The 25,665-nt window shown below is 31.4% G+C and overlaps 1 protein-coding gene across 2 annotated transcripts; it reads right to left on the minus strand.

Moving 5' to 3' along the window:
- Positions 1–171: 171 nt before the first annotated feature.
- Positions 172–15,352, minus strand: LOC107414801 (structural maintenance of chromosomes flexible hinge domain-containing protein GMI1). Of its 2 annotated transcripts, XM_048469914.2 has the most exons (38): positions 15,072–15,352; positions 14,429–14,772; positions 14,094–14,126; positions 13,849–13,935; positions 13,699–13,754; positions 13,000–13,083; positions 12,338–12,410; positions 11,975–12,030; positions 11,777–11,882; positions 11,563–11,631; positions 11,202–11,288; positions 10,283–10,333; positions 9,647–9,779; positions 9,419–9,471; positions 9,216–9,344; positions 8,712–8,802; positions 8,576–8,610; positions 7,975–8,050; positions 7,702–7,884; positions 7,382–7,540; positions 7,133–7,154; positions 6,904–7,018; positions 6,680–6,796; positions 6,066–6,383; positions 5,846–5,955; positions 5,140–5,317; positions 4,930–5,038; positions 4,716–4,810; positions 4,415–4,513; positions 3,787–3,853; positions 3,057–3,142; positions 2,680–2,961; positions 2,379–2,609; positions 2,067–2,181; positions 1,454–1,667; positions 1,140–1,331; positions 732–1,052; positions 172–634 (listed from the first exon to the last, which is right to left on the minus strand). In XM_048469914.2, the coding sequence occupies exons 2-38, from the start codon at positions 14,768–14,770 to the stop codon at positions 406–408; spliced, it is 4,803 nt and encodes a 1,600-aa protein (XP_048325871.1). In that variant the 5' UTR covers positions 14,771–14,772; positions 15,072–15,352; the 3' UTR covers positions 172–405. The 2 variants fall into 2 exon arrangements, with proteins under 2 accessions (XP_048325871.1, XP_060675499.1); XM_060819516.1 differs by lacking the exons at positions 11,975–12,030; positions 13,000–13,083; positions 13,699–13,754; ... (2 more) ...; positions 14,429–14,772; positions 15,072–15,352 and having other exon boundaries at positions 12,338–12,356.
- Between the last annotated feature and the right edge of the window lie 10,313 nt (positions 15,353–25,665).

Consider the following 25,665-nt stretch of genomic DNA (forward strand, 5'->3'; position numbering starts at 1 on the left):
TCATTACAGAATTTAATGAATTTTAATTAATCTTTTTTCTGCAAACACTTGTTCCAAAGTTGAACTATCATTTGTTTACTTTTGTCTTTTTGAGGATGTGTATATACATTATACATAACTTCAGCAAGTCACAATTACTACTAACAAAAAAATATCACAAAGCCATACACATTTTCTTCGACATAAAATAAAGAATTTAAAGTGCTCATTAAAAATGATTTAGAGTTATAATTTAATGCAAAAAGCTTTATATACAAACAAAAATTTTTCAGCGATATATATCTAGATTGGTGGTGTAGTAACTTTGAAGAACTTTCAGTTTCCAATGTATATATTCATCCAAAAAGAGAAAAAAAAAAGATTTCCTATGCATCATATATATATATATATATATACTCCAAAAAATCAATTGTTTTGCAAGGGATCCAATTTGTCCATGAGTTCGAGATACTTCTTCTTTTTCCTATTGAACTTTTTTAGATATTTCTCCCGGCTGTTAGACTGTTTTCTTATATGAACTTTGAGAACCTGCAATTCAGACTTTACTTCTTCAATCTGCCGCATTAGCTCCATACTTTTTGGATTCATAACCATCATACTATTTGTCTCAACTGGAAAACATATCTTAGGATCCCTGTAGGACACCGATTATCAAACAGGAAGGGTCATTATCTTAAAGAAAGGGCAAAGAAAGATATCCAAAGATTAAAGAAAGAGCAAGAGAAAGATACCCAAATCCAAGATAAACTACTCCATTTTCTTTTAGAATCCCACCATCCAGAGACACAGCACCATGACTTATACATGCACGGGCAGACATCATGTCCTCCCTGGTTTGGTAAACATGGAGCTCGCCGAAAAGATGATAAAACAATGTCTCTCGAAGACCATGGCCCGCAGAAGTTCTTGTATACAAATGATCAACATCCATGTCAACCATATTGACTGCATAACCCATGAAACCTTTAGGAACTGTCCCATCTGGTAACTTAGGATCCTCCAAAGCAAGTTTCCTTTGAGGGTCATTACCTTCAAAGTCTCCAATAAAAGGCCTGCAAAATAAAAAATCGAAAAAACCGTGTAAGAATTTTGTGTGCATGGGTCAGATCGTGCATGAAACAGGAGGTTAAATTTAATACCTCATGTCTTCAAGGCATATAACAAGAAACCGGCCATTTAAAGATTTCCCACGTGCAGCTGCTTCTGCATAAAGAGCATTACCACGATCAACTTCCCCATTTTGTTCATACTTCTCGAGAGCAACAGCAGCTGCAAATGAACTAGAGATAACAGCAAGCATTTGATCTTCTCCCAAGTATTCAGATAATATCCTGCATATAGATCATAAAAAAACCAAAAATAGTCAAAAAAAAAAAAAAAAAAAATATAAAAGAGCAACCACAAATAAACTAATCTTTTAATTGAGAAAGTTTAAAGTACACAGGTATTCCACCTGCTTAGCTCAGTGGAATGAACTCTGCCAAGTAGAGCAACTAGCCCAACTATATCATCCATGAGATGACGATGCTGCTCATGCAATTGCACCTCTCTAAAAATATGGCAGACAAGAGCAGCAGCAGAGTTACCCATGCTTTCAATTTGTTTCATCACTTCCTCTTTATTGGATAACACAATTGGCAACTTCGGTAGATAAGATTCAATAGAAGCTGAATATGAGCAAGATTATTGTGTCATTTGCATATTCAGTTATTATCCGAGTGTCAATCTTAACATGCAAAGATATAACATAAAGAAAACAACACTAGCTTCTATATACCAATATAAAAGTAGTAGCGTCTGGTGCGTCAAGAGTTTTAAGATGATGAAGTAACAAAAAAAGTAGCCATATAACGGCTTTATATGAACCAAATAAATATAACGTTTTACCCAATGAATATTCAAAAGTATAAGTTAGTAGTAAAATCACTCTGTACTTTGCAAACAGCAAAAAATGCGGGCCAAGCATCAGTAGAATTTGACAACGCTTGTAAGTCACTCGTTTAGCAGAATATATCACATATTCAAATAACGAAAAAATGGCTAAACATGTTAAAGCTGCTGAAAACCTTGCATATCTTGAATGACTTTCTCAGTTTTGACCTTCTCCTCATTAAGCATTTTCAAATTCCTTTCACACCCTGCAATGCGCTCACCGATTGTACGAATTTCATCTTCAAGTCTCTGTAGAGAGAAGAAGGCACCATCAAGAACTTTAAAATTTGACATAACAAAGCAAAGTTGACCATTCCCTATAGGTTATCCAATCCCTTACAAAAGATCAATAAAATATATTTTAGGGGAAAGAGATATAAATTACTTTTAAAGTCAAATTTAAACTTTGGAACTCAAAATTAGTAAATATGGGGCAACAAGATTACATAAACTACAAGAGCACATTCATGCAGCATGCCAAGATATGACCTGCATTGTATCTTCGAGAGCAACTTAAGCTGGCATTTATCAAATACCTTCTCATCATTCACAATCGACACCATTAAATTTTTTACATTCTTGAAGGGAGATGAATCTTGAAGAAGCAAGACCTTTCCATCTGAACACGGAGATTGAATCTCATCATACTCTGGATTTGAAGTTTCAATTGCAGACACCTACATAAAAACTTAACAATCAGTACCCAATTGGCGTAGCTATAGATAATTTCTGAAAAGGTGTTCCAACCTCAACACTCAGACTTAGCTCTGGATGACGGGAATGACCAGCTTGAAAACTGAAGACTCCTCCTCTTTGAGGGAGGGGAATAGATGGAACGGTGCAGCGCCCATGCTTGAAAGTATAGCGAATTGTCTCATCCATATTTAGCAATTCAGCCTTTATTGTAAGCATATGAGATTGCCCGTTGTTCTCTTCATTGTGTATAGTATCATCAACAACACCTTTGGAATTAACAACTTCAAAAACCATGTTTTCCAGTTGGGTTCCAGCAGTCACAAACTCGGGAACCTAACATCATTTTCAATTTTCAGGAAATAGAAAAGGTTAACAGAACAAGATTAATAACTAGGAAGAGTGAGAGATAGAAACAAAGGACCATTGACCTTTGACACAATTCTTAACTCCCTTTTCTCAGTTTGAAATTGTTGTTCGTAAACAACTCTATTGTCTGATGAGACAGAAATTGATACTGCATAGAATGAATCAATAGATAAAATCATAATCCTCAGATTGTAACTAACTCATAGCATCTACTCTTTCAGAATGTATGGAAGTGTAAAAAAAAATACAAAAACAAAAACTTTAAACTTTCAGAATATATCAGTAAGAATCATACTTATCCTGCAAATGCTACATATGCTAACAACAATATATAAACCGAATACCAGGAAAGTAAAAGTTCATGAACAAGGTGTTTAATGCAGAAAATGTAAAAATCAAGCACCCATCAGTGTGTGTATATATATATATATATATATATATATAAATGACAAATCAGCCTCATGCCATTACCATGCGCTCAAATAAAATATTTAGGAGAAAAGTCCACTGATGAAGTGTTATTTTAAACTGTTATAACCGAATCATAAAAAAGGTCATAGTTTGTATTCTATACATACTAAAGGAAAAATACTTGTATTTGTAAATTTCGGTATAACGGCTTTTAACATATTATTACCCTAGCCTATGCAGGTCAAAGAGCACCACAGTGCAAAGGTTCTTCAAGTATCATATTTTATGTCATGATACAAAGTAAAATCAATATCTTAAAGTTTTTATTTTCTTTCTCAATTGGTATTCCGTTCTTGAGTACTCTTAAAATGGAAGGCATACCATTTTTTCCATAACCAGCAGTAACTTTCAAAACACCACTGAGGTCAATGCATCCATGATCATCCACCTGTGTAAAAAATGTTTTTTCTTAAGATTAATATTGTAAATAACTTCACCTCACAGAAAATATAGCAGAATCATTATTTAATCTGTTACAATCAATCATTATAATCATCTTTAGTAAAAATACCTATATATTGGAAAGAGAGAAAACATAATATTAACTGAACCAGTAGTTGCAAGCAGCATCATTAAGCAGAGAACTAACAAACAAATCATCCAAATACATTAAATTAACATATAATGTCAGGACAAGGGGAAAAAAATATTCCATTACTATAATTTAGAAAAGCTAACCCACATCTAATTACCACAATAGTATTGATATTACCCCACCACTACCACATGAACTTCATACCACTACCACCACCACGACCACATTGATAGGATTTTTTAATCACTTCTAATTCTGTCTCCATTTTCCATTTATTGTAAGATTCCCACCATATTTGAATGGCAGAATCTTTAAAGTAAATACACTTCTAGAACACTTGAACAATTGGACTTTTCCATATTTACAATTATCAATCAAACCTAATTGTAGACAAAAATGTACAAAGATTATCACCTTACGCATCAAACCTAATTGATCTTGTATATGAAGCCCCTCCATGTTCAACAGGACTTCCGAGCCCTTTCTCACATGATTATCATATTCATCAAACATCTGTGGAGACAAGGACTAAATTGTCAGAAAGCATAAAAGCAACTGCAACATTACAGCAACCAAGTTTCCATTACTCAACCAACACTCTTATGCAATTATGCTCTAAAAGTCATTGAGTCACTATACAACAAAAGATCTTGTAATCAAATCATAATAACATGGACCACTATTTGACCTTGAGTAGCAAAAACATCAAATATACCTCTAATTTTAGCTCCTTAACCATGCAACCTGGAAGCAGTTGGCTTTCCAGGATGGGGGGTTGGGCTTTGACATGCTGTATACATCCAGGAGTAACTAATACAAGGAAAAACAAGAATATAAACTGAGAAAAAAATTCACTATATTGCAAAAGAAAAAAAAATAAAATTTACATACAAATTTTTTTTCCAACGAATATAAAACAGACGCAATACCACGACAGGGGATAGAAACTGATAACATCCCATCCTGCGTACATATGAGTACAGAAGCTTCATAAGTGGGTCGAATTTTGTCCAACTCACAGCTCGCAATTACCACGTCCTGAAAATATACAATGTCCAACCAAAATAGAAAAATTAAGATATGAAAATTACACATTTATATAATGCAAGTGCAACACATCGGTTATATTCCAACCATACCTTAATTTCTAGAGTCAATTTAGATTCTGAAAGGTACGTCTTTAATCTTTCCACTTTGAAAACAACTACATCATTTGTTTGGATTCTGAACCTCACTTCAGGAGTAGATGTAAATGGAATTCGATTGTCATAAATGTCATAACATGCAATCGAGAGAGGTTGAAAAGTTGAACCCACCCTGACACCAAAATCATGGAATGAAAAAAGTGGGATTTGTTGGTTTGAAAGAGAAGGGGGCTAAAAAAATTAAAAAAAAAAAAAAAAAAACTGTACAATACGCATAGAGAAGCTTCAGAAAATTCGATTGGGAACAAATAAGATCTTGAGGGCACAATCAGAAAATGTCTATACAACTGACAATACAAAAGACTAAATAATAAAATTTTGCCAGGGGGAACACATTTCTTGCATGACTACCAATGTTTTCAAATATACACCTCACTTCTGCTGGCCATTAAACCATCACCCCTTCGGTATAATAATAATAATAATAATAACAAAAACAAACAAATAAGGAAAACTTTTTAAACAATCCAATATGAAAAAGAACAAATATTTATTAACTTATAAAATTAAAAATAAAAATTGACTTATTTATTTTTGACATTCTCAATTGCACTTGATAACAATTTGAAGTAACTCTCCCTAGCCACAAAAAGAAATATTACAAACAATTCAGGATCCCAATCATTAAAAAATTGCTTACCTTGCATTATACGGTAGACTCTTATCGTCACTTAAAAGTCTCCATTTTCCAATCTTGCTAGATGCCTTGACCTGAACTCTTCTAACAAGAGTCTTACAACTTGACTCTATCTGACAAACAGGACAAAGGAGCACCAGATTACATTATAATTAAGATGCCAGTTAGAATCATACAATACTTTTCAAATGGCAATGCATCAAAGTTGTTACAGATAACTTACAAGAGAGAAAGTAAAGGCATAAACACCAGCTCTTTCAAATTGTTTCAGCTTGCACCGAAGTGGAAAGACATATAAACCTTGAATATCTTTGCGCGATGAAGGTTTTACACGAATTGAATAAATGTGTTTTTTCTTATTATGAACATTATCAGCTTCATTATTGAAATTAACTTCCATGGTCATTTCTAAATTACTTTTGAAAATATACTTTTGATCTAAATTCGCTGAAGCAGTGGAAGATGCATAATTTGCAGGCCTAACTACCGCAACAATTTCTTTAGGAGCAACCTGTCCTGCCTTAGCTTTTACAGGTAATGCCTGAAAACAAAAAGAAACCATAGCATATTGAAGATTAAAAAATATTATTCCTTAATTTTCTTTTTAAAATTGGTAAAAAGAAAGAATGGATCTGACAAGCCACTCAAAAAACCACAACTCAACATAATACTCTACCTAGAATATCCAAACTAAGCTACATGAAAATCATTTAACATTTCAGCTCTATAGGCTATATTTTTGCCAGACCTTTAAACATCCACTCATGTCAATTTTTCACCTCCCAACAAACTCGTGCATTAATAAAGAAGATAAAAAAATCATGGAAATATACCAACCCCATCAACATCCAACTCTCGACATAGTGTTTCACTTAGCAAGTCAATTGTAGCCGGAGCTTTTTGACGCCTCTTTTCAAGTTGGCAGTCCCACTCAACGCTTTCAACAGCTAGGCACTGAAGTTGATGGTCCATATATCAAGAAAACCATAACCCAAGTGTATCCAATAATCAAAAGAACTTGATCTTCCTAAAAAGATAAAATTGAAAACTGTACTGCAAACCTTTCCAGAATCAACCACACTGACAGGTACCGATAAGGAGTCACGAATATTTAAGCTAGTTTCCCCATCTTCTTCTGAAAGGACGCAGCCATTCTCATCCGGTACACCCAGAGGTCTTTGAAGCCAAAAAAATAAAAAAACAAGAAATATAAATTGCATAGAAGTCTTTTGGGGAATGAAGTAAACAGACTATGTAAAGAACTTATACAAGAATGCACAAGATACATGCCTGCATATAATCCGAGTTTCCCCTATTGACCCCCAAAAAAAAAAAAAAACAAAAAAAAAAAAATTATTAGTGACATTAATTTTCTTTTTAGAAACCATTAGCGAAGTTAAATTGACCATAATTATTGCATTATACAAATTTCTATTTGAACCCTAAGAAAGGTAAAAAAGAAAAGTAATTAGACAGCTGCATTCTGATATATAGAAGGCACATCAAATTCCAATGCCTTCAACCAGGAAAACCACTCACCACTGTAATCACCTTCAATTCCTCCCAGCAAAAAGTATTCAATCGTTGCATAGACATTGTTTTTATGAACCCCAGCACATGCTCCCCTAAGAAGTTTGATTCTTTGGCCAGATTTCCAGGTTACACCCTTCCTATTTAAAATCTTGTGCACTCTTATAACTACACAGTAATGACCAATAATAAAATAAGCTAGCACCAGATAGAAATAGAATAAAAATGGAAGTCACAGATCTGAAAAGAAAAGGAAATGAGTTGGCAGAACAAACAAAAAAGATCTGCTGCTTTCAGAAAACGGAGCTGTTGATCCTTTTTATACCCACCATCAGAAGAAATGCGAATAGATTTTTTGTTAGCAGGGCTGACAACGAGAACTGGTTGATCTTCTCCATGATCAATTTCTTCATCATAGCGGTCATGCATGCGAAGAATCCAATCCTGATACGCTTTTTCTAAATGCAAAGGAGTCGACAACTTACCATCTCTATAGACTTTGACATGGATCCCTACAAATAAAATATTATTTGATCAAGAAATATAAAAACTCAATTACAAAACTATTTAAGTAATTGTTCAAATGAATAGAACAAGATTACCTTTTTCATTCTCAGACAGTTTATTGCCAAAGTTCCTCAGAGCAGTTGTAAAAGAATTATGGTGTGCTAAATCAGTCTACAGATAATAATGCCTTTGCTGAGTAGCTGTATCAATATTTATAAATAGAGCTAACAGCAAAAATGAATAATAAAGTAAACCTCCATGAACCAATTAGCCCATCTTAGTTTCAAACAGCTCATTTGTATTTTCTTAATAATATCTGTCTATAAATCTATATTCTTGGTCCATAAAAAAGGTTTTAAAGATGGCAACATTGACATTGTACAGACTATTAGAGTCTTTTCATTTAATAATGTATCAATCACAAACAGGCATGTCGAATTGTACCTTACAGGCTGTAGCAACTATTTAAAACCATAATTTTACCCAAACATACAAATATATATATATATATAAAACCATAATGAGTAAGAACTATATTTTCAAACAAAAGAAAGGATAAATAAAGAACATGAGACATGATGGTATTTAGAAAAATATCTGAAGTGAATCTAGCAACTCTATCAAAAATACAACAGAGAGCATAAAATTCTTTGCACCCACTCATCACAGGCACACGTAAACAATAGCATTCCTCACCTTAGATGGTGTTGGATTGAAACCGGCATCAGTCTCTGTAACCACAACATTGTTTTGTAGTGAGTAAAGACATAAAAAATAAAATAGATCTATATTTGTACATAAGTGGTAAGTTAACATGTAGCCAACCACCCACCGATAAAACATTTAACTCTCCGACAACATCTCTTCAACAAGTCTGCTTTATCTCCTTTTTTGTTTGCAAAATCCATGAAAGGAAGCCATGGCTGTGGTACAGTAGAAAAGTAGATCTTCAACATAGAGAGTAATTTAACATATCTCCATAATTTATAAAGTCTCTGCTGCACTCACAAGGATTCCCTCAAAAGGTTGTATAATTACAAAAGCACCATAAGAAGGTAGCCAGAGCAAAACACAATAAGCCAGATACTTCGGAACCCAACAAACTATTTGATTTTATTTAGTTAAATTAAATTATAATAAAAAGAAAATCCCACTGAAAAAAGAAAAGAAAACAGTGTGATTTTCAACATGTGTAAAAGAAGATGAATACTACCTAATCATTTAGTAATACAACCAAATACTAAACCTCCGTATTTCTCACCAATTATGAAAACTCATATTTCATCTTTTTATAATCTCAAATTTATTAGCTGCTATTAGAAGATCAACAACCCACCCAACGAGCATCTGGAAGGAGACGACCAAGCCGCCGAACTGAAACACGGCTAAAGTTTTCAAAGTTTTCCGTAATTTGGTATCCGTCAGCTTCTAACTTCTCCAAAATATTCTCAATCCTCTCTTTTCCCTGTAATATACTACTTGTAAACATTTGGGCATAGGAGAAAGCAAACAAAGAAGGTCATGCATAGTGATTGATACCTCGACAACAGGGAAATACACACACTTCAGGCATGCATTAGCTTCTTGATATGCTGTTAAACCAGAAATATACAGAGTATGTGAAAGCAAAATTTGTTAACAACCAATGGCACAAAAACAAAAAACAAATGGTAAGCCAACTAAAAGAGAAAAAGAAAAAGAAAACGAAATGGCATATTTCTAACACAAAAATTGATAGTTGTAAATAAAAAAATTCTTAACACCAACCTTGACTGCTGGCTGTACTGTCCTGTTTAATCTTGAAACGAAGCTCAAAAACAAAATTGGGACCATTGCAAGAATTCAAGTTGGTAACTGCAACCTCCCCACCTTCAATCTCAGCTAAATCAACATTGTTAACCTGACAAGTCAGAAAGTATCCTCAAAGACTTGAAAACGTTATGGCAAGTTTCTCTGCACCTTAAAGGTATGACCAAAAAGCCAATGCACCATACCATCAAATAAAATGAATCATATATAAGTTCGACCAACAAGGCAGCCATATAGCTTGCCAGTAATTAAGATGTACTTTAGCTATTTGAAAAAGAAAATCCAAAAAAAAAAGAATATATATAATATTTTCCTTCTCCAAAATTTTCATTTTAATTATAACTTAATATTGTAAGACCTGTTGAAATAGTTGAGGAAAAAGGAAACGTTGTAGCTATCTGACATGAGAACCCTACCAAACTTCCCATAAATCAGACCAAAAAGTAAAATCATTTTCAGATTTTCCAACTCAATGTTCAAAGATATTAAGTTATTGAAGCATCCATATGTAATAAACAACAGCAGACGTGGTTAGCTAGAAAGTCTCATACATGCAAAGAAAACACTACATAACAATATGTGCTTATAATAAACCTGAAACACTATTGGCGTCAAGGTCTTTCCTGAGTTCGATGCTTCATCACACTGCACATGAAATAAGAAATCAAATGCATTATGACAGAAAAATAGCTTCATTCCAATAACAAAATAAAACACCTATAGAAATTAGAGCATCTTTTAAACTTTATACAACAATACATGTCAATACAAAAGAAGAGCACTCAATCTTCCTGCTAATGTCAAATATATTTATTTAAAGGTAAAGAAGATTATACAGATAAATATGAATTTGGGTGACAGAAAGAAAAAGAACTTAAAAGAGTATCATTTCACAAAAATAACAATGTTGTTATGCCTATGTATGAATGTGTACTGCAACATATGATATTTTATGCAGTAGCCAATTATAGTAGCTCATGTAGGAACCCCAGAAGACAACGTATTGGAACCTCAGAAAACAATGTATTGACGTTATTTTCAATCACCTAAAGTGCAATGCACCCATAACTCATTGGAAGAAACCTAAATTATTAATCAACAAAACGGATGAACATTTTGGCTTTTAAAATTAATATTAGCAGACAATAGGAAAGCATGATTAAATAAAAAAGGAAAAATAAAAAGTTCTTCAAGAACTCAACTAGAAAAATCTATTCTGATGTGTTACTTCAAGACATTGCATCAAGCATTCTTCATGAATTTATTAGAACCATCCTACCAAATATGGAAACAAACACCTTCACCTAAAACCAAGTACCACAAGATGTACATCCTACAAATGATAGCACAAAGAAGAACGAAAAGCATATAAAGCAACTCATAGACCAGAAATATTATTTTGCTATTGATAAACAACTTTCCTCAAACATACCAGAAGATTTACCACATTAAGTTGCAATATTTAAGAATACAAGCTAGCATAACCAAAGAAACTAATGTCATAAAGCCAAACCTGTATGTAAGGAAAATATATGTCCTTTAGCCTACACTGAAGTTGAGATATGTCCAACCTTTTGATTCTAGGTTCAAAAATTTCGACCTGTCATTATATTGGAAATGGAAACAGAATTACAAGTCTATTTAAAGTTTACAAAAACCACAGCTTTAAGAACTCACAAGCTATGTCAATCAGGATAAAAGATCACATGCCATTTTCCAGAAGGACTTCGATGAAGCAACTAAAAAAATTGTATTAACCAAATCTACTAGAAAAAGAGGCAAAGTAAAGGCAAATTTTATCAATAAAAGCAATGACATTAAAAGATGACATAGATGAAAAACTAGACAGCAAGCATAATGATGCAACAATCTACCTTTGTAAAACTTCCATGAGGTGTGTCCCTAATTTCTTCTTCTAAGGGATTTCTGATACCACCATCAGTCTAAAACGGAAATGAAGCTGTCCATTAGTGCAAGAGATAGAAAATCATTGGGTGGTTCTATTGCAAAGATGTAAGAGAAATCAAATAAAAGCATTAGAAAATATGACCCTCCGAAGATCAAGAAACCGGTATGCAACTTAACTACCTTCCAAGTATGCTCAGAGCCAGAACTGCCAAGTAAGGCTTCTCTCTCAAGATGTAGCATATATACTTTCTTGGAATTCTTTGTCTTCGAAGAAACAAGAGCACGCCTATGACAGGGCAATGAAATGAAAAAAGGTAAAACTAAACATTTAGGAATCTTCAATCAGAATGAGGACACAAATGAAGGTACAACTCATACCTTCCTAAATGCATAGACGCAATAGGTCCTCCATATCCAAACATGCCAAAAAAGGGCTGCATAACCAAGATACGCTTAAAAGATAAATTTCAAGGAGTAAACACTAAGAAGACAGTGGACACGGGACATAACTTACAAACAAATTGTACTTTGAATATGGAGGAATAAATGCATGCTAATAAATAATCATGAGAAAAGAAAATAAGATAAAGTGCATGTAGGAAATAAGAGGTAGACTTCTCTTTATATTAGAATGAAACACACATGCCTAAGCTACAAAAGTCAGGGTCTAGTTTTCACCATATAAATAAGTGTATGCACAAGATAAAAGCAAAATAAAAAGACACTGAAAATAGATTTTACCGTAAGGTATGGAGGTTTTAAACCTATTGCCTGTCCTTTTGAAGACCTGTGAAGTGATGCACCCATCTTTCCCCTATATAAAATATATGTAAATGACACTGTTTGAGGAACACAAAAACCTCACAGAACATGGAAATCAGAATTTGAAAATAACACTTATTATCATAATAAAAATAATGAAAAATGTATTTTGTTATAAAGTTGCTTAAGGTTTTATTTCTTTCGCAAATTCTTCTTCTGTTTGACACTTGCGTATCCACTTTATAGGGAAAACAATTTCTTTAATTCATTATGCCTCTTTGAAGTACCAATCGCTCGTTCAAGGAATTACATCAAGAATGAGCATTAAAAAGAAAATAGAAGAGTTGTAAGAAAAACAGGGGTATGAATTGGTTCAATGATCACACCAAGTATATTTCATTGTTTAAAAAAAAAGATATGGTGTGACAAGACGAAGCTTAAGGAATTTCAAATCATTTCAAGATCTTGATGTGGAAAGACATAAACTCATAAATGCAACTAAAAAATTAATGTATTGTACAAATAGAAAAGCATATATACAATATTAGAACTTAGTTTCTAAAAAATTGCTTCAAGGAAAAAATAAATAAATAAATAAAAATTAATAAAAAAGAGTAAGAAAAGATACTTGTTTTCCTTACCACTTTACAATTGAATTCTCATCACTGCCATCCATTCCAGGACCAGTGTCAAATATTGAAATCCTCTCATCAACAACATCTACCCTGCAAATATTTAAAGAAAATGTATAGTTACGATAAAGTGATACTATAAAATGTATAAAAAATTCAAGGTGGGCCAGTGTAAAAAAACATGACCACTGATGTAGGGTATAAAAGCAAATAACAATTACAGAAGTGTTAGAAGACCAATTTTAGTAAATAGATAAATTTAAGCTGTTAGGCATCAAGATATAATTCAAGGCAACTGGTGATATGTAGCACAATCATTCGAGAAGTATGCACAAATCACAGAATAGTTAATAGCAAAGAAGGAGGTATCAGAAGACCAGTTCACTAATATAGAACCCAGTAATTTAACTTTTTAACCTCGACAGAAATTCAAGTTGATAAATGAATTAGGAAGAGAAAAAGAGCTTAATTCCAATAATCAATATATTACATGGGAACTGCAGAAATAATCATAGCCCAAATTACACAATTGCCTAATTTGCAGGTGTCATAGGCAAAGTAAATAATAAGTCATTTTAGTTCAGCTCTGCCTACCTAACAATAATATCTTTTAAAATGAAAATCAAGCAAGAAATCAATAAAATGTCATTTAACATAGAGCAAGCACAAAAAGGTTATGCAGTTAACACTTATCATAACAAGACCCACCTAATAAGTCTCCGATCACCTTCATTGTTTGACCATACTGCTTGTAAGGAATTATCCTGGTATATGATCAGATTAGTGTAAATACCTAACTGGAAACAAAATTGAGAACACAGTGGGTCATTTGTTAAAGCTATGACCAAAAAAGCTTACAATAAGATCCGCAAGAGCAGTCTCAAAAGTGTACTCTTCTGGAAGCTCCTTTAATAAATCAGTGTGGGGCGTTAGATCCCACATATTCTGGCAAAAGAACAAGTCCATAATATAACCTATAGCAATCTCTTAATTAAAAACATATAACTAACAAGTATAATTTACCAAAAAGCAGACCAATTCTTGGACAATCATTAAAGTTGAAGGAATAATAAGGTAGTGAAAATGAAAAATCAATTACGCACCTCATAAGTTTCGGCTACTTCTCCAGAACCATCCTAGGTCGGAAAGACAAAAGGAAAAACACCAAATAAGCAAACAAATTGATCTTCACTAATAAAACTAGCCCCCAACTTATAGGGTGGTTAAAAACAAACAAAAAAAAACAAAAAAAAAAAAAAGGAGAGAGAGAGAGAGAGAACCCAACAACTTAAATTCTTATAAATGCTCATTTTCTCATAATTCATAAATAATCAGTCAGTGTTTATAGTCTTAAGATAAAATTAAAGTTCTCCGACGACCCAAAAACAAAAACCAATCTTCCATCTTCTCTTTCTACCATACGGCATCTTATACTCACATTAAGACGTAATATATGACATTTGTGAGGCTTAAAACTGTCGAATTTCACAATGTTTGCGAACTTCACGTCATTAGCATCTTCAAAAAAGAAGCGTCCTCCTTTCCAATTGATACGTCTTTTCTGCTTCAAAAATCCGTATTGCTGCTCAAGCCGATAGTACTCTCCTTTGACCATACTGACAAATTCATCAACAGGCAATTTGGGTGGAGGATCACGGACATTCAACCCAATAGAAATTCCATTGGGTAACAGTATCTTAAACCGAAAAACTTTCTCGTTACCATAACCATCATCTTCTATTTCGCTTGCTCGCCTTTTTGGTCCCCTTTGAGAGAACATTGCTGGTTCCATTTCCATATAATATATTCAGGAGGAAAAAAAAAAATGAGAATTATAATGGCTAAAACTGCAATGGAAAAAATCTGAACCCCCTATAATATATACATTTTTTTTTATATTAAGAAAATATAATTATTTTGAAACTTGATAAAGTAGAAAATGTCAATAAAACACAAAAATGACAGAAAATCCAGGAAAAAAAATAAATACATGAATAAAAAACATAGCATGCTTTACAAACATGAATAAAAAACATGGTATGCTTTAGAAACGGTGAGAGTCTGTACGACTCTGTTCGAACCTTTTTTTGACTGGAGGAAAAAATGCAGAACTTCCAGAGTAACGGAAACCAAACAAAGCGCAGAGAAAACAGAGACGTTATTTGAGATTCAAGATAGGTCAGCGTTTCTGATACAAAACCCTAAGGCTCGGAGAGGATGAGAACTGGAGAGAAATCCTTATAGGTAGAGAGAGAGAGAGAGAGTGAATGAAAAAAGAAAGACGAAGTTTGATAAAAAGCAGAGTGAGAGAAATGAGAATCAAAGCAAATAATATCCGACCTTTTTTTTCCACTTCATCGGCACTAAAAAGCGCCGGGGTGCACTGTCTGTCACTCTGCTACGTAACTTGCTTGTACGGTAAATCAAAATCATAATTTTTAAATTTTTTGCCCCGTGTGAGGCGCACAGGCGCACAATACACCTTCGGTTCACGTTGGCCACATTGCCAAAAAAGCGGCAATTTTGTGTATAGCTTTGTTTTACAAACGGTAGCCTTTTTATTCCTTCATGATACGTGCCAGCCCTCTATTGGCTATTGCTTTTCCGTTAAAAATCAGATTATGTGCGTCCCGCACTGTATGATCCGAACCACCTTCTGTTAACACGTGGAATTGCCAATTGGGCCTAATTCCATTTAAAAAACAAAAAAAAATTCAAGTATTTTGTAAATGTCCTAAAATTTCCTTTTCACTTCAGTTGCTGCTAATGCCATTATTGTAGTTTCCAGGCTATAGTTCGTTTTTATGAATTATTTTTCTTTTTTTTTTTCTGAGAATTATATTTTGGCCAAAATCTGGTAAATTAATACTCTGGTTTTAATAAATTTGAAGCAAGACTTTAATGTACATATTTGAACAAATTTCAAGAATTTATTTTTTTTTTTTTTTGACTTCTCTTAATCATATGAAGGGTAAATCTCTCAATATTATTTCCACAGAAATCTCTTTCATTCCAGGCCTCCAATGTGCATGTGCATACAAGTGTAACAGATACATAAAACTTTCTAAGTTGGTCGTTCCTTATAGAAACACATTAAAATATATTTTACAGAAAAATAGAATTAAATAACTACTTTAAAAGTTAATCGTAAAGCATGTATGGATTTCAAAAATTAGTAAATATATGCAGGCAACAAAAAAATTAAATGAGGTATAATGTTGTCATATTTCGTAACAAATCTGTGAGATTTGACTCTCTGAGTATGTATAGATATCCTTTTTTACTTTGATATTAGAGGTATATTTTAATATTAATTCGCAGAGCATGAAAATATAGAAAACATGATCTTAAAGATACTTAAATTTTATTTAAATTAAATTTAAAATCGGAACCTCCAGAAAATGAACTTCATGCCATGCGTGCGTGCATGGTCAACCAATTGAACAATTAATTGCACAACTTATTTTATACACCGTGTATATATCCTTCCTCATTCATATTTTATATAAGAAGAGGGTGTATATGTGGTATATTAAATATATATTTTTTTTATTGCATAAATTGTTGTCTAAAAACTATACGTGTATGATGATGTGGCAGTTTTGATAGGATCTTCGAGTTTCCTTAGTCGTAGAATATTCTTCTTCTTCTACCTCACTTATTTTAATTCCAATATTCTTCTTCTTCTACCTCACAGCCATGACCTCACAAGCATGTATAAATCCTAATTGGAGTACAACTAATTAAATAGGGAAAATAATTTGAGAGAGCAAAGAGTGGTTTTATAGTTTCAACCATGAGGCTTTGGTTGTCTAAATTCTCTTTGTATTGGGTGGCCGAAAGTATTTTAGAGAATGTGATTGTTTTAAGTATTATTTATTTATTTATTTATTCATTTTGCTTCTATGTCTGTTCTTTGGATTTCGAGGTCTGGGAACAAGCTTGTTCGGATTTTTTATTAATGGGTAGCAGATAATTCTGGATTCCCTGCATATTAATTCTCAGTTTTTGAATAGTATAATTCAAGAGTTGGATTGCATGATTCAAGGGAAAGGCTCTCATGCTAGCTCTTGAATCTGTTATTTCTTTGCAGCCCTTTTTGGTTTAATGAAAGCCTTATTTCAGCCAAAATAAATTCCACACCTTTTACAAGTTTACTATTGACATTTGATTTCTAATTCGAGTATATCTTAAATCTTATTAGAGTTCAAATTAAATTTTCTTTTTGTCAGCCATAATGAAATGGCAATTATTAATTGAGTTTGTTTTTTAGTGACCCATTAGCACATGCCAATTAATTAGCATAGAGGAGCCAATTAATTATTGTCTAACAGATAAGCAAGAAATTCCTAGATCCCAAACAAAATTTTAGTAGTCTAGCAAACGACCAACTCCAATTTGTCAAAAATAATTAAAAAAAAAAAAAAAACTTTTCAACTAGTGAAACGCAGAGTAATGCAGATAAATATAAATGCTCCTAATTAATTTCTAGTCTAGTTATTAAAAATCATAAATTTTCCTTACAATGAAATAAAAAATCAAACAAATTTAAAAAGCCAAACACATTCTTCAATATATAATTTTATTTTAAGAAAACATCCTTCAAATTTAAATGGTTACTTTAAAATAACGAGCTATGTGATTGATAAGTATAAAGCTTATATTATGTATAAACAAATATAAAGAAATACCTCTAAATATAAAATATATATATATATATTATTTTTTTGGGGTAAAACAGTGAATATCATGTTGTGACTGTGATTAACGATTTAATATATATTTTCCCAACTTGTTAGAGGTTGCTCGGGCTCGTCTTCCTAAAATTAATTTGCCATCAAAGTCAAAAAAAAAAATCGAAATCGGAATTTTTAAGAATAAAAACGAAGACTAATCAACTTCATATGCCATATGTACGCATGATCAACCAATTAATTGCATAAATTGTTGTAAAAAAAATATTAATTGTCGTTTTTAAGAATAAAAACGAAGACTGATCAGCTTCATATGCCGTTCATATGCCATATGTACGCATGATCAACCAATGGTCAACCAATTAATTGCATAAATTGTTGTAAAAAAAATATTAATTGCATAAATTAATATGAAAACGAAAAGAATATGCAAGAATAATAATGATAAGGAGTATATATGATAGGCAGGCACAGGACACAAAGAATAAATTTATGGGTGTTTCGGTAGTAATAAAATTAGTGATTTAAAATTTTATGATAAAGTGAAATTTTTTTTTGTTTTAATAATTTTTAAAAGAGATAATTTGTGGGTCTTAGTAGAAAATAAATCTCATAATGTATTCTAGGTATCATTTTTAAATTCTCTGAAAAATTGATATTATATATTTTTTTAAATACAAATTTATCTTTTAATTTTAATATATAAATTTATTTAATTATTTGTAAATCCTATTTTTTTTTTTTTATAATTAACCCAATAGTATAAAAAAAAATTTAAAAAAACTCATTATTAGAAAACTTAATCTTAAAAAATGAATTTGCAATAATTAATTTTTTCCAGTACTTTTTTTTTTTTATCAAACATCCTATTAATTATATATATATATATATATATATTTTTTTTTTTCCGAGTTTGATATGTTGATATGTATGATATGATACCTTTTGATATATAGAATGGTTGAATTTTGCTTGGTCGTATAGAAATTAATATTGTTCTCCTTCGATCTCGGCTTCTCCTTGGACGCTCTTGTCCTATAAACGAATCCAAATTCTGATTAAACCTTTGTTTATTGATTCCCGTTGTAGCCTTTTAGCTTCAATTCTTTCAATTTTCTTTCTTTCGTTCTTTCCTTTTGTTTTTTTTTTTTTTTTTTAACATGGGAACATGTGTTACTAAAAATATATATATATATATATATATATTATGGAAGATGATGAATTATAGATAGCTGATCTTCAAGGCGGAACGGGATCATTCAAAAGTCTGAATACGTCTGTACGACAAATCCCTAGGCGTCGAAGAAGTAAACGAAGGCCAAAGGAAAACAACCTATTATCTGACAACAAAGGCCATCAAAACCACCGCAGTCTGCAGGTTGGACCTACTTAAATAGGAAAAGAGTTAGGAGTGAGTCAGAGTTATGGGTGTTTCAACACTTCTACAAGTTGTATCAAATTCAACTTCTAAATAAACTAAAGTATATCCTACAAAAAATTTTTCCCAACTTATATCTTAAGAGTTTATTTAGGAAATATTTCATTATACCGTTTGAGATTTGAGGTTAATACAAACATTTTAAGATTTCCAATAATATCATCCATACTTTTTCAAAAAAAAAAATCTCTAAATTATCTTTATGGCCCTTTTTAAATTATATTAATTTTAAATTTATTTTTTTTAATAATTAATTTGAAAACTTCAATTTTTTTATTTTTACTTAAATTTTATTTTAATTAAGCGATAATTTTTCCATTTGTTATAAAAAAATATATATGATAATTTTAAAGTAAGTTTGAACAAATTTAAAAAATAAAAAAAACGAATATATATATATATATATATTCTTTTTACTTCTCCTAATTGTGAAGAGTAAACGATCTATCCCATTTGCAAGTCTCCAATGTGCATGTGCGTACAAGTGTAACAAATAATAAAAGAATTTTAAGTTGGTCGTTCCTTATAGAAACACTGCGACATATATTTTACGGGAAAATAGAATTTAAGTAACTACTTTTAAGGTTGATTGTAAACTCTGTATGGATTTCAAAAATCATAAATATTTATATTGTTGAAGTGTATATACAAGCAACAAAAAATTATTTTTTTGTAAAACTAATTATAGAGAACATTATATTGAACGTCCATTAATGTAGCAATAGTTAAGAGTTATTTTTTGTCCAACTAAACTGTTAGTTTTAAATAATTAATTTACATGTTATCTTCAACATTTGATCACATAGTTAACTTTTTTTTTTTTATTCACAAAAAAAAATTATTAATTGACCATAATTAAATAAACTCTATATGTTATTACCTCTAGCATGTTGATTACAGTTTCATGTTCTTAAATAAATATCAAAGTTATTCTTTACTTGTAATCTCAAGAGTGAGAAGCATCAGTATATATATCAGCCGAGTGAGAGATTAAGCGCCAGAAGAAAAACAGAGTAAGAGAGATTGTGATAACTCATGAAAGAGGGAGACAAAGAGGATTGGACTCACTTGTTTTAATATATTTTTTTTACTCACTTGTTCAAAAGTAGTAAAAACGAAGTTGAAGCAAAAGACGAAGTTGGCATTGGACTCATAGATTAAGCGCCAGCCATGTTTTGCTGTTTTGGATCAATCCTGCGGCGTTGCTTTGGAGAAATTAATTCAAATTATTTGCTAAATATTGGCATCTTGCAAATGATATGTGACCAATCTAGTACTGTACGTTATATATGATGAATGTTACTTTCTAAATTATGGAACATGCATATGCAGAGACTCTTGGTGACAAAATCTGAGTTCGAAATCTGTGCGACCCAAGATAAGCAAAGAACTCCTTTAATTTCGTCAGATGGACTTAAAGAATGTAGGCTAGCTAACACAATTGAATTTATCGAAAATTCCCCAGAACAGAAAAAAACCAATAATAATAAATAAATAAAGATGGACAACTAAAAGAAACAAAATTAAGAAGAATTAACATTTTATTTTATTAACAATTAATCTATGAAATGAATATACGGGCTGTATTCAATTACGAAGATATAGATAATCAATGAGTAGTATTGGAGAATTTGTCATTGATGGTCCATGTGATGTTCTAGTAGTTTTGTTTCCACTCCGAGCTGTGTCATGCTCAGGACCAAGATCTCCAAGAAGAAGACTAGAGCAGAACGCGTTTGGAACCCCATGAGAGAGCCCTTTCTTGGTTTCTTAAACTTGAAGCACCATTTTCTCATCATTTCTTCCTTTTCTGGCTAAAGAAGAAGAGACTTGGCGCAACACTACCCAGCTGCATCTTCTTTGAAGTACGACGTCGCTTTGGGATCGTTGCTTCTTGTTTCGACGAACAATGAAGAAGAAGAAGATTTGTTCATCTTCGGTCAGTACGTGAACAGAACTCTTTCTAATTGCCTCCTCAAGAACACCTTATTCATCTCCTCCTTTCGCATTATTCCCAATTCGGCCATCTTCGTTTTCTTCCTTGAAAATTCGCAAAGCAACCCCACATATAAACATCAGCACAAACGTCAAAAGCAGACTTCTTGTTGAAATCGAAACCCTTGAAATCCTCTTTCGTCAATGGGCGCATCTTCATTCCCAAATCTGAAAACTGAAAAGACAAAAAAAACACACACAAAAAAAAAAAAAAAAATGCAGAGAATAATCTCTCTTCTCTCCATGATAGCAAGAGTACGAAGAGAGAATGAGGGCATGCAAAAAAGAAATGTAACTTCTTTTTTTTTTTTATATATATATATTTTTATCTATATATAAACGAAAATTATGCAGCCACCGCCACGTGGCAGTAAGAGGAAAATAATAATAATAATCTGTGTCCTCTGCCCAGTACATCCATCCCCACTCGTTTATTTATAATTTATAATGGCTTTTAGAACCCTCTCTTCTTTTGTTTTTTTCATTCATTATATGTATATATATAAAAAGCAGACAAATGTAATAAAATAAGAATATAAAAGTTGAAAAAATTATTCGTATTTAACTGTATAATATATTTACATAAGTATATTAAAGAACATTAGGGTTATTCACCAAAAAAAAAAAAAAAAAAAAACATTAGAGTTGAGTGATTTGAAAGAAGACTTTGAACTTAATTGGATGTGATATAAATATATATATATATTTATATTAATTCTGTTTTCTAATTTGTCTTTTGTCTGCTTTATAAAAAGTATATATAAAATAAACCAACTAAGATACAGGTGTAAAGGCATTCTTGAAGGAAAAAAAGGTGTGAAGGCATTCAACTAAACCGACATTATTTGACTATATACACGTATTATGCTTTTGAAAAGATAAAATAAGCAGGTACATAGAGTAACCCAAAGGCATTGAATGAAAGGTTAATGAAATTCTGTTGTATACCTTAACCTTCCAAAGTTTAGATCTTGTTTGGGCTAATAGGTTATTCAATAGTTTAGCCCATAGTATTTGCCAGTGGGCAGCAGTATATTATATTAGTGGGCTAGTGGATCCAAGTTAGTTGCCATCCTCAACTTTTGATTGTATGATTCAAAAAAATGTATTTGAGAAAATTTTCTGAGTCTGGATATGTTGTATGACCTTTTTTTTTTTGTTTCAACGAATTCCCAATTTAAGCAAAAAGAAAAGAAAAGAAATTTATTTGTAGCCTGTTTGAGACCACTGCAACAAGCTTGCCAGTCATGATTTGATCATTCATGGGTTCTTGATAAATATTTAAAAAAAAAATAAAAAATCAGCCAAAGGAAATGGAAGTTTTGAATATTGTAGGTAGGGTTAAGAAATTTTTTTTCTTCCTATTTTTGTTTTTAAATGGTTGGGTTGGGATTTGCAGTGTATTTTAATCTATGACAATTGTTGATCATAATGATATAGTTATATGTATGAAAGAATTTGTCTTTATCTTGAAAGTGATTTTTGGTAACTTTAAAAAGTTTTATTAAGAACAAATTTTTATAAGCAAAAGTGGCTGCCTCTTTAAAGTATATATTTGAACAAATTTTAAGAAATTAAATAAGCAAATATTTGTTCGTTTTTTGCATTCTCCTCATGGAAGAAATCAATTAGAAGAAAAAAAAATAATTGCATAAATCATTAATAAAACATAAAAGGATAGGCAACAAAAATAATATATATATATATATATATTGAATATAAATATAGTGACCACAATAATTTTTTTATTGTGAAAAATAATCAAAAAAAAAAAAAAAGACTATATATGATGATGTGGCAGGTTTTGATAGGATCTTCATGTTTCCTTAGTCGTAGGATATTCTTCTCCTTCAACCTCCCCCTCCTTGGACGCGCTGGTCCGATAAACCCATTCAGATAGTGATTAAAACTTCATTTGTGTATTCACTGATGAACCCTTAGAGCTTTCATTTTTATTGTTTCGAATTCATTTTTAAACCAGTTGTTTTGACCAAAATCGACAAGGTAGTATAAAAATTTATATTAGACCGACAATATTGATGAAGCTGAAATCTCCAGAGCCAGCTTCAGTGGAACCCCAAACAAATGTTTAACCAAAATGTGAATACATCTACAACTCCAATGGCGCCGTCTAAGAAGTGAAGGAAGTTGAAGGGAAAGAATCTACGATCATACCGCTGCTTCTGGATAAAGAGCCTGCTGGTCAAGGGGAAAAAAATAATAATAATAAATTAAAAAAATAAATAATGAGATGCATATTTATAAGGTATTGTTTTGACCTGGAAAGATTAACTTGCAACATTCTTGTTTTGACCTGCATATTTCTGTAGCTAAAACGGCCTCAGCTTTTGCACTCTTCCGTAATTGTCCTGGACCTAGTATAGATTATTGGGCCCAACATTGCCATATGAAATGGCCCAAATACCCCTCTCTCTCTCTTTCTCTCTCTCTGTGTAAATATTCATACATACACACACACACACCCCAGTACGCAGGTCATGCATTACTGATATGCTAGTGCTTAAGGGGGCTCTAATAGCAGTTGTTGAAGAAGTCTCTTGTGATAATTTCTTCATGCTAATAAAGAATTCTTTGGTGGAAAATTATGGGATACATCAAGTCTGTCATTATTAGTACTAGAAAATCATTTCATGACTCTTCTGTAAAAATGTTTTGCTTTTATTGGTATTCACTAATCCAAGATGGATTCTTTTCCATTCCTCGACTCTTCAAATTTGGCAAACCTAATAGCTAGTCTAATTATCTAAGTCCTTCGATTTGATTCTTGTAGAAATAATTGGAATTCAAATTCTCCATCTCCAGTATAAAAACAAAAATCTAGCTATCCACTTTTCTTCACTCTTCCTTAATCTCCACATACTTGGATTTCTATATGGTGTCCTTCCTGTCTCCTCGATCACTCATCCGTATTCACATATTTTATGGAGAATTTTGATGATATGGGTAAATAGAATCATAATGTTCAATATTCCTTCCAATTGTACTTTTTTGTTGGTATCTAGAATGTATATATGTGTTATATACGAGTAATGAGTCTCACACCAAACCCTTATACATATATAGAAGGACCTGTCTTTGCTACTTCACAGTCAAATTTCAATGTCATGATTTGCATCTTCTACCAAATCATGCACAGTATCATATGTTTTTTTCTACATATTTATGAAAAATCTACATGCCATCAGTATCATATATATATTTTTTCCCCTACATATTTGTGAAAATTCTACATGCCATGGACAATTGGCTAGTTTCTTGGCAAGGTATCAATTTATATATATATATATATATTTATTTATTTTATTTTTAAAAAAGATATAAATTTATAGAAATTTATCTTAAGAAATGTGAACGAGGAATGTTGTCTGCAGGCATTATTATTTATTTAATTAATTATCGACCGTATCAAATATTGTTATATTTATTTAATTAATTATCGACCGTATCAAATATATATATATATATATTTTTTTTTTTTTTTGAATAAGACCGTATCAAATATTGTTATACTTAAAATACACATTGGATAAAAAAAAAAAAAAAAAAGACAAAATGAGAAAACAGACAATTAAACCCATTCAGATTATTCTATTGTTTTCTCTAACACGATGTTGGATTGAGGAAATAGAAGTGAAAGGAAAGAAAATGATTTAATTCATATAATTTAATTCTTTTGTTTGGATTATTAAAATAAGGTGAAAAAAGGAATAAATTATGCATATTTTGACCACCTAGCTTTTTATTCTTATTTCATAGGAAATGGAAAGGAAAATAAAAAGGTTTAATGAAATTTTTGAATATTCTAATATTATTTTTATTAATTAAAATCTAATCAATTGAGATATTTACATTTTTGTAAAAATATAAACTAAATTAATTATTTTTTCACTTTTCCTTTCCTCTTTGTTAACAATTATCCAAACAAATAATTATTATAAATATTTTATTTTCCTTTTTTTTTTCTTTTTTCATTAGATTTATCTTCTTCTTTTTTTTCAATCCTCCAATCCAAACAGATACTAAAAGATATATGATATATAGTATGATGTTTGCTGTTGAGCCCGTGACAATCACCTGAGTCACATGTGGAATAGTCGACATCTAACACCACCAGTGCTAACTTATTTTGCATGTGACATTATCTCATTTTGCTGTATGAAAAAATTGGATTTGAATATAATATGTTTTTAGTTTGAATATAATATGTTTTTAGTTAGTTAATTGTCAGCAATACTATTTTCGCAACGCGCAAAATATTTCCATATAATTGACAACAAATTATATTTTGATTTGGATTATGAAAAAGGTCAACTTTGTATATCCTATTTCATTTTGCAGGATATGGAGCTCTACCAATTATATATCTATATTATATTTCTTAGTCTGGATTATCAATTTGGGTTTGAAATCTCCAAACTGTGTGTTAAAATATATCAATATATATATATATATATATGTTTATATGTAAAATATTTATATATATATTTTTGTTTATATGTAAAATACCCTTTTATGTTCCTTCTTTTT

Source organism: Ziziphus jujuba, chromosome 8 (assembly GCF_031755915.1).
Source record: "Ziziphus jujuba cultivar Dongzao chromosome 8, ASM3175591v1".
Lineage (NCBI taxonomy): Eukaryota > Viridiplantae > Streptophyta > Magnoliopsida > Rosales > Rhamnaceae > Ziziphus > Ziziphus jujuba.

Excerpts from the sequence above, each read along its gene's own strand:
- LOC107414801 (XM_048469914.2), bottom strand. The coding sequence starts at position 14,770 with ATGTTCTCTCAAAGGGGACCAAAAAGGCGAGCAAGCGAAATAGAAGAT. Across the intron at positions 14,127-14,428 it reads GTCATATATTACGTCTTAAT|GATGGTTCTGGAGAAGTAGC; the intron begins GTGAGTATAAGA and ends TTTCCGACCTAG. Across the intron at positions 3,854-4,414 it reads AATTAGGTTTGATGCGTAAG|GTGGATGATCATGGATGCAT; the intron begins GTGATAATCTTT and ends TTTTTTACACAG.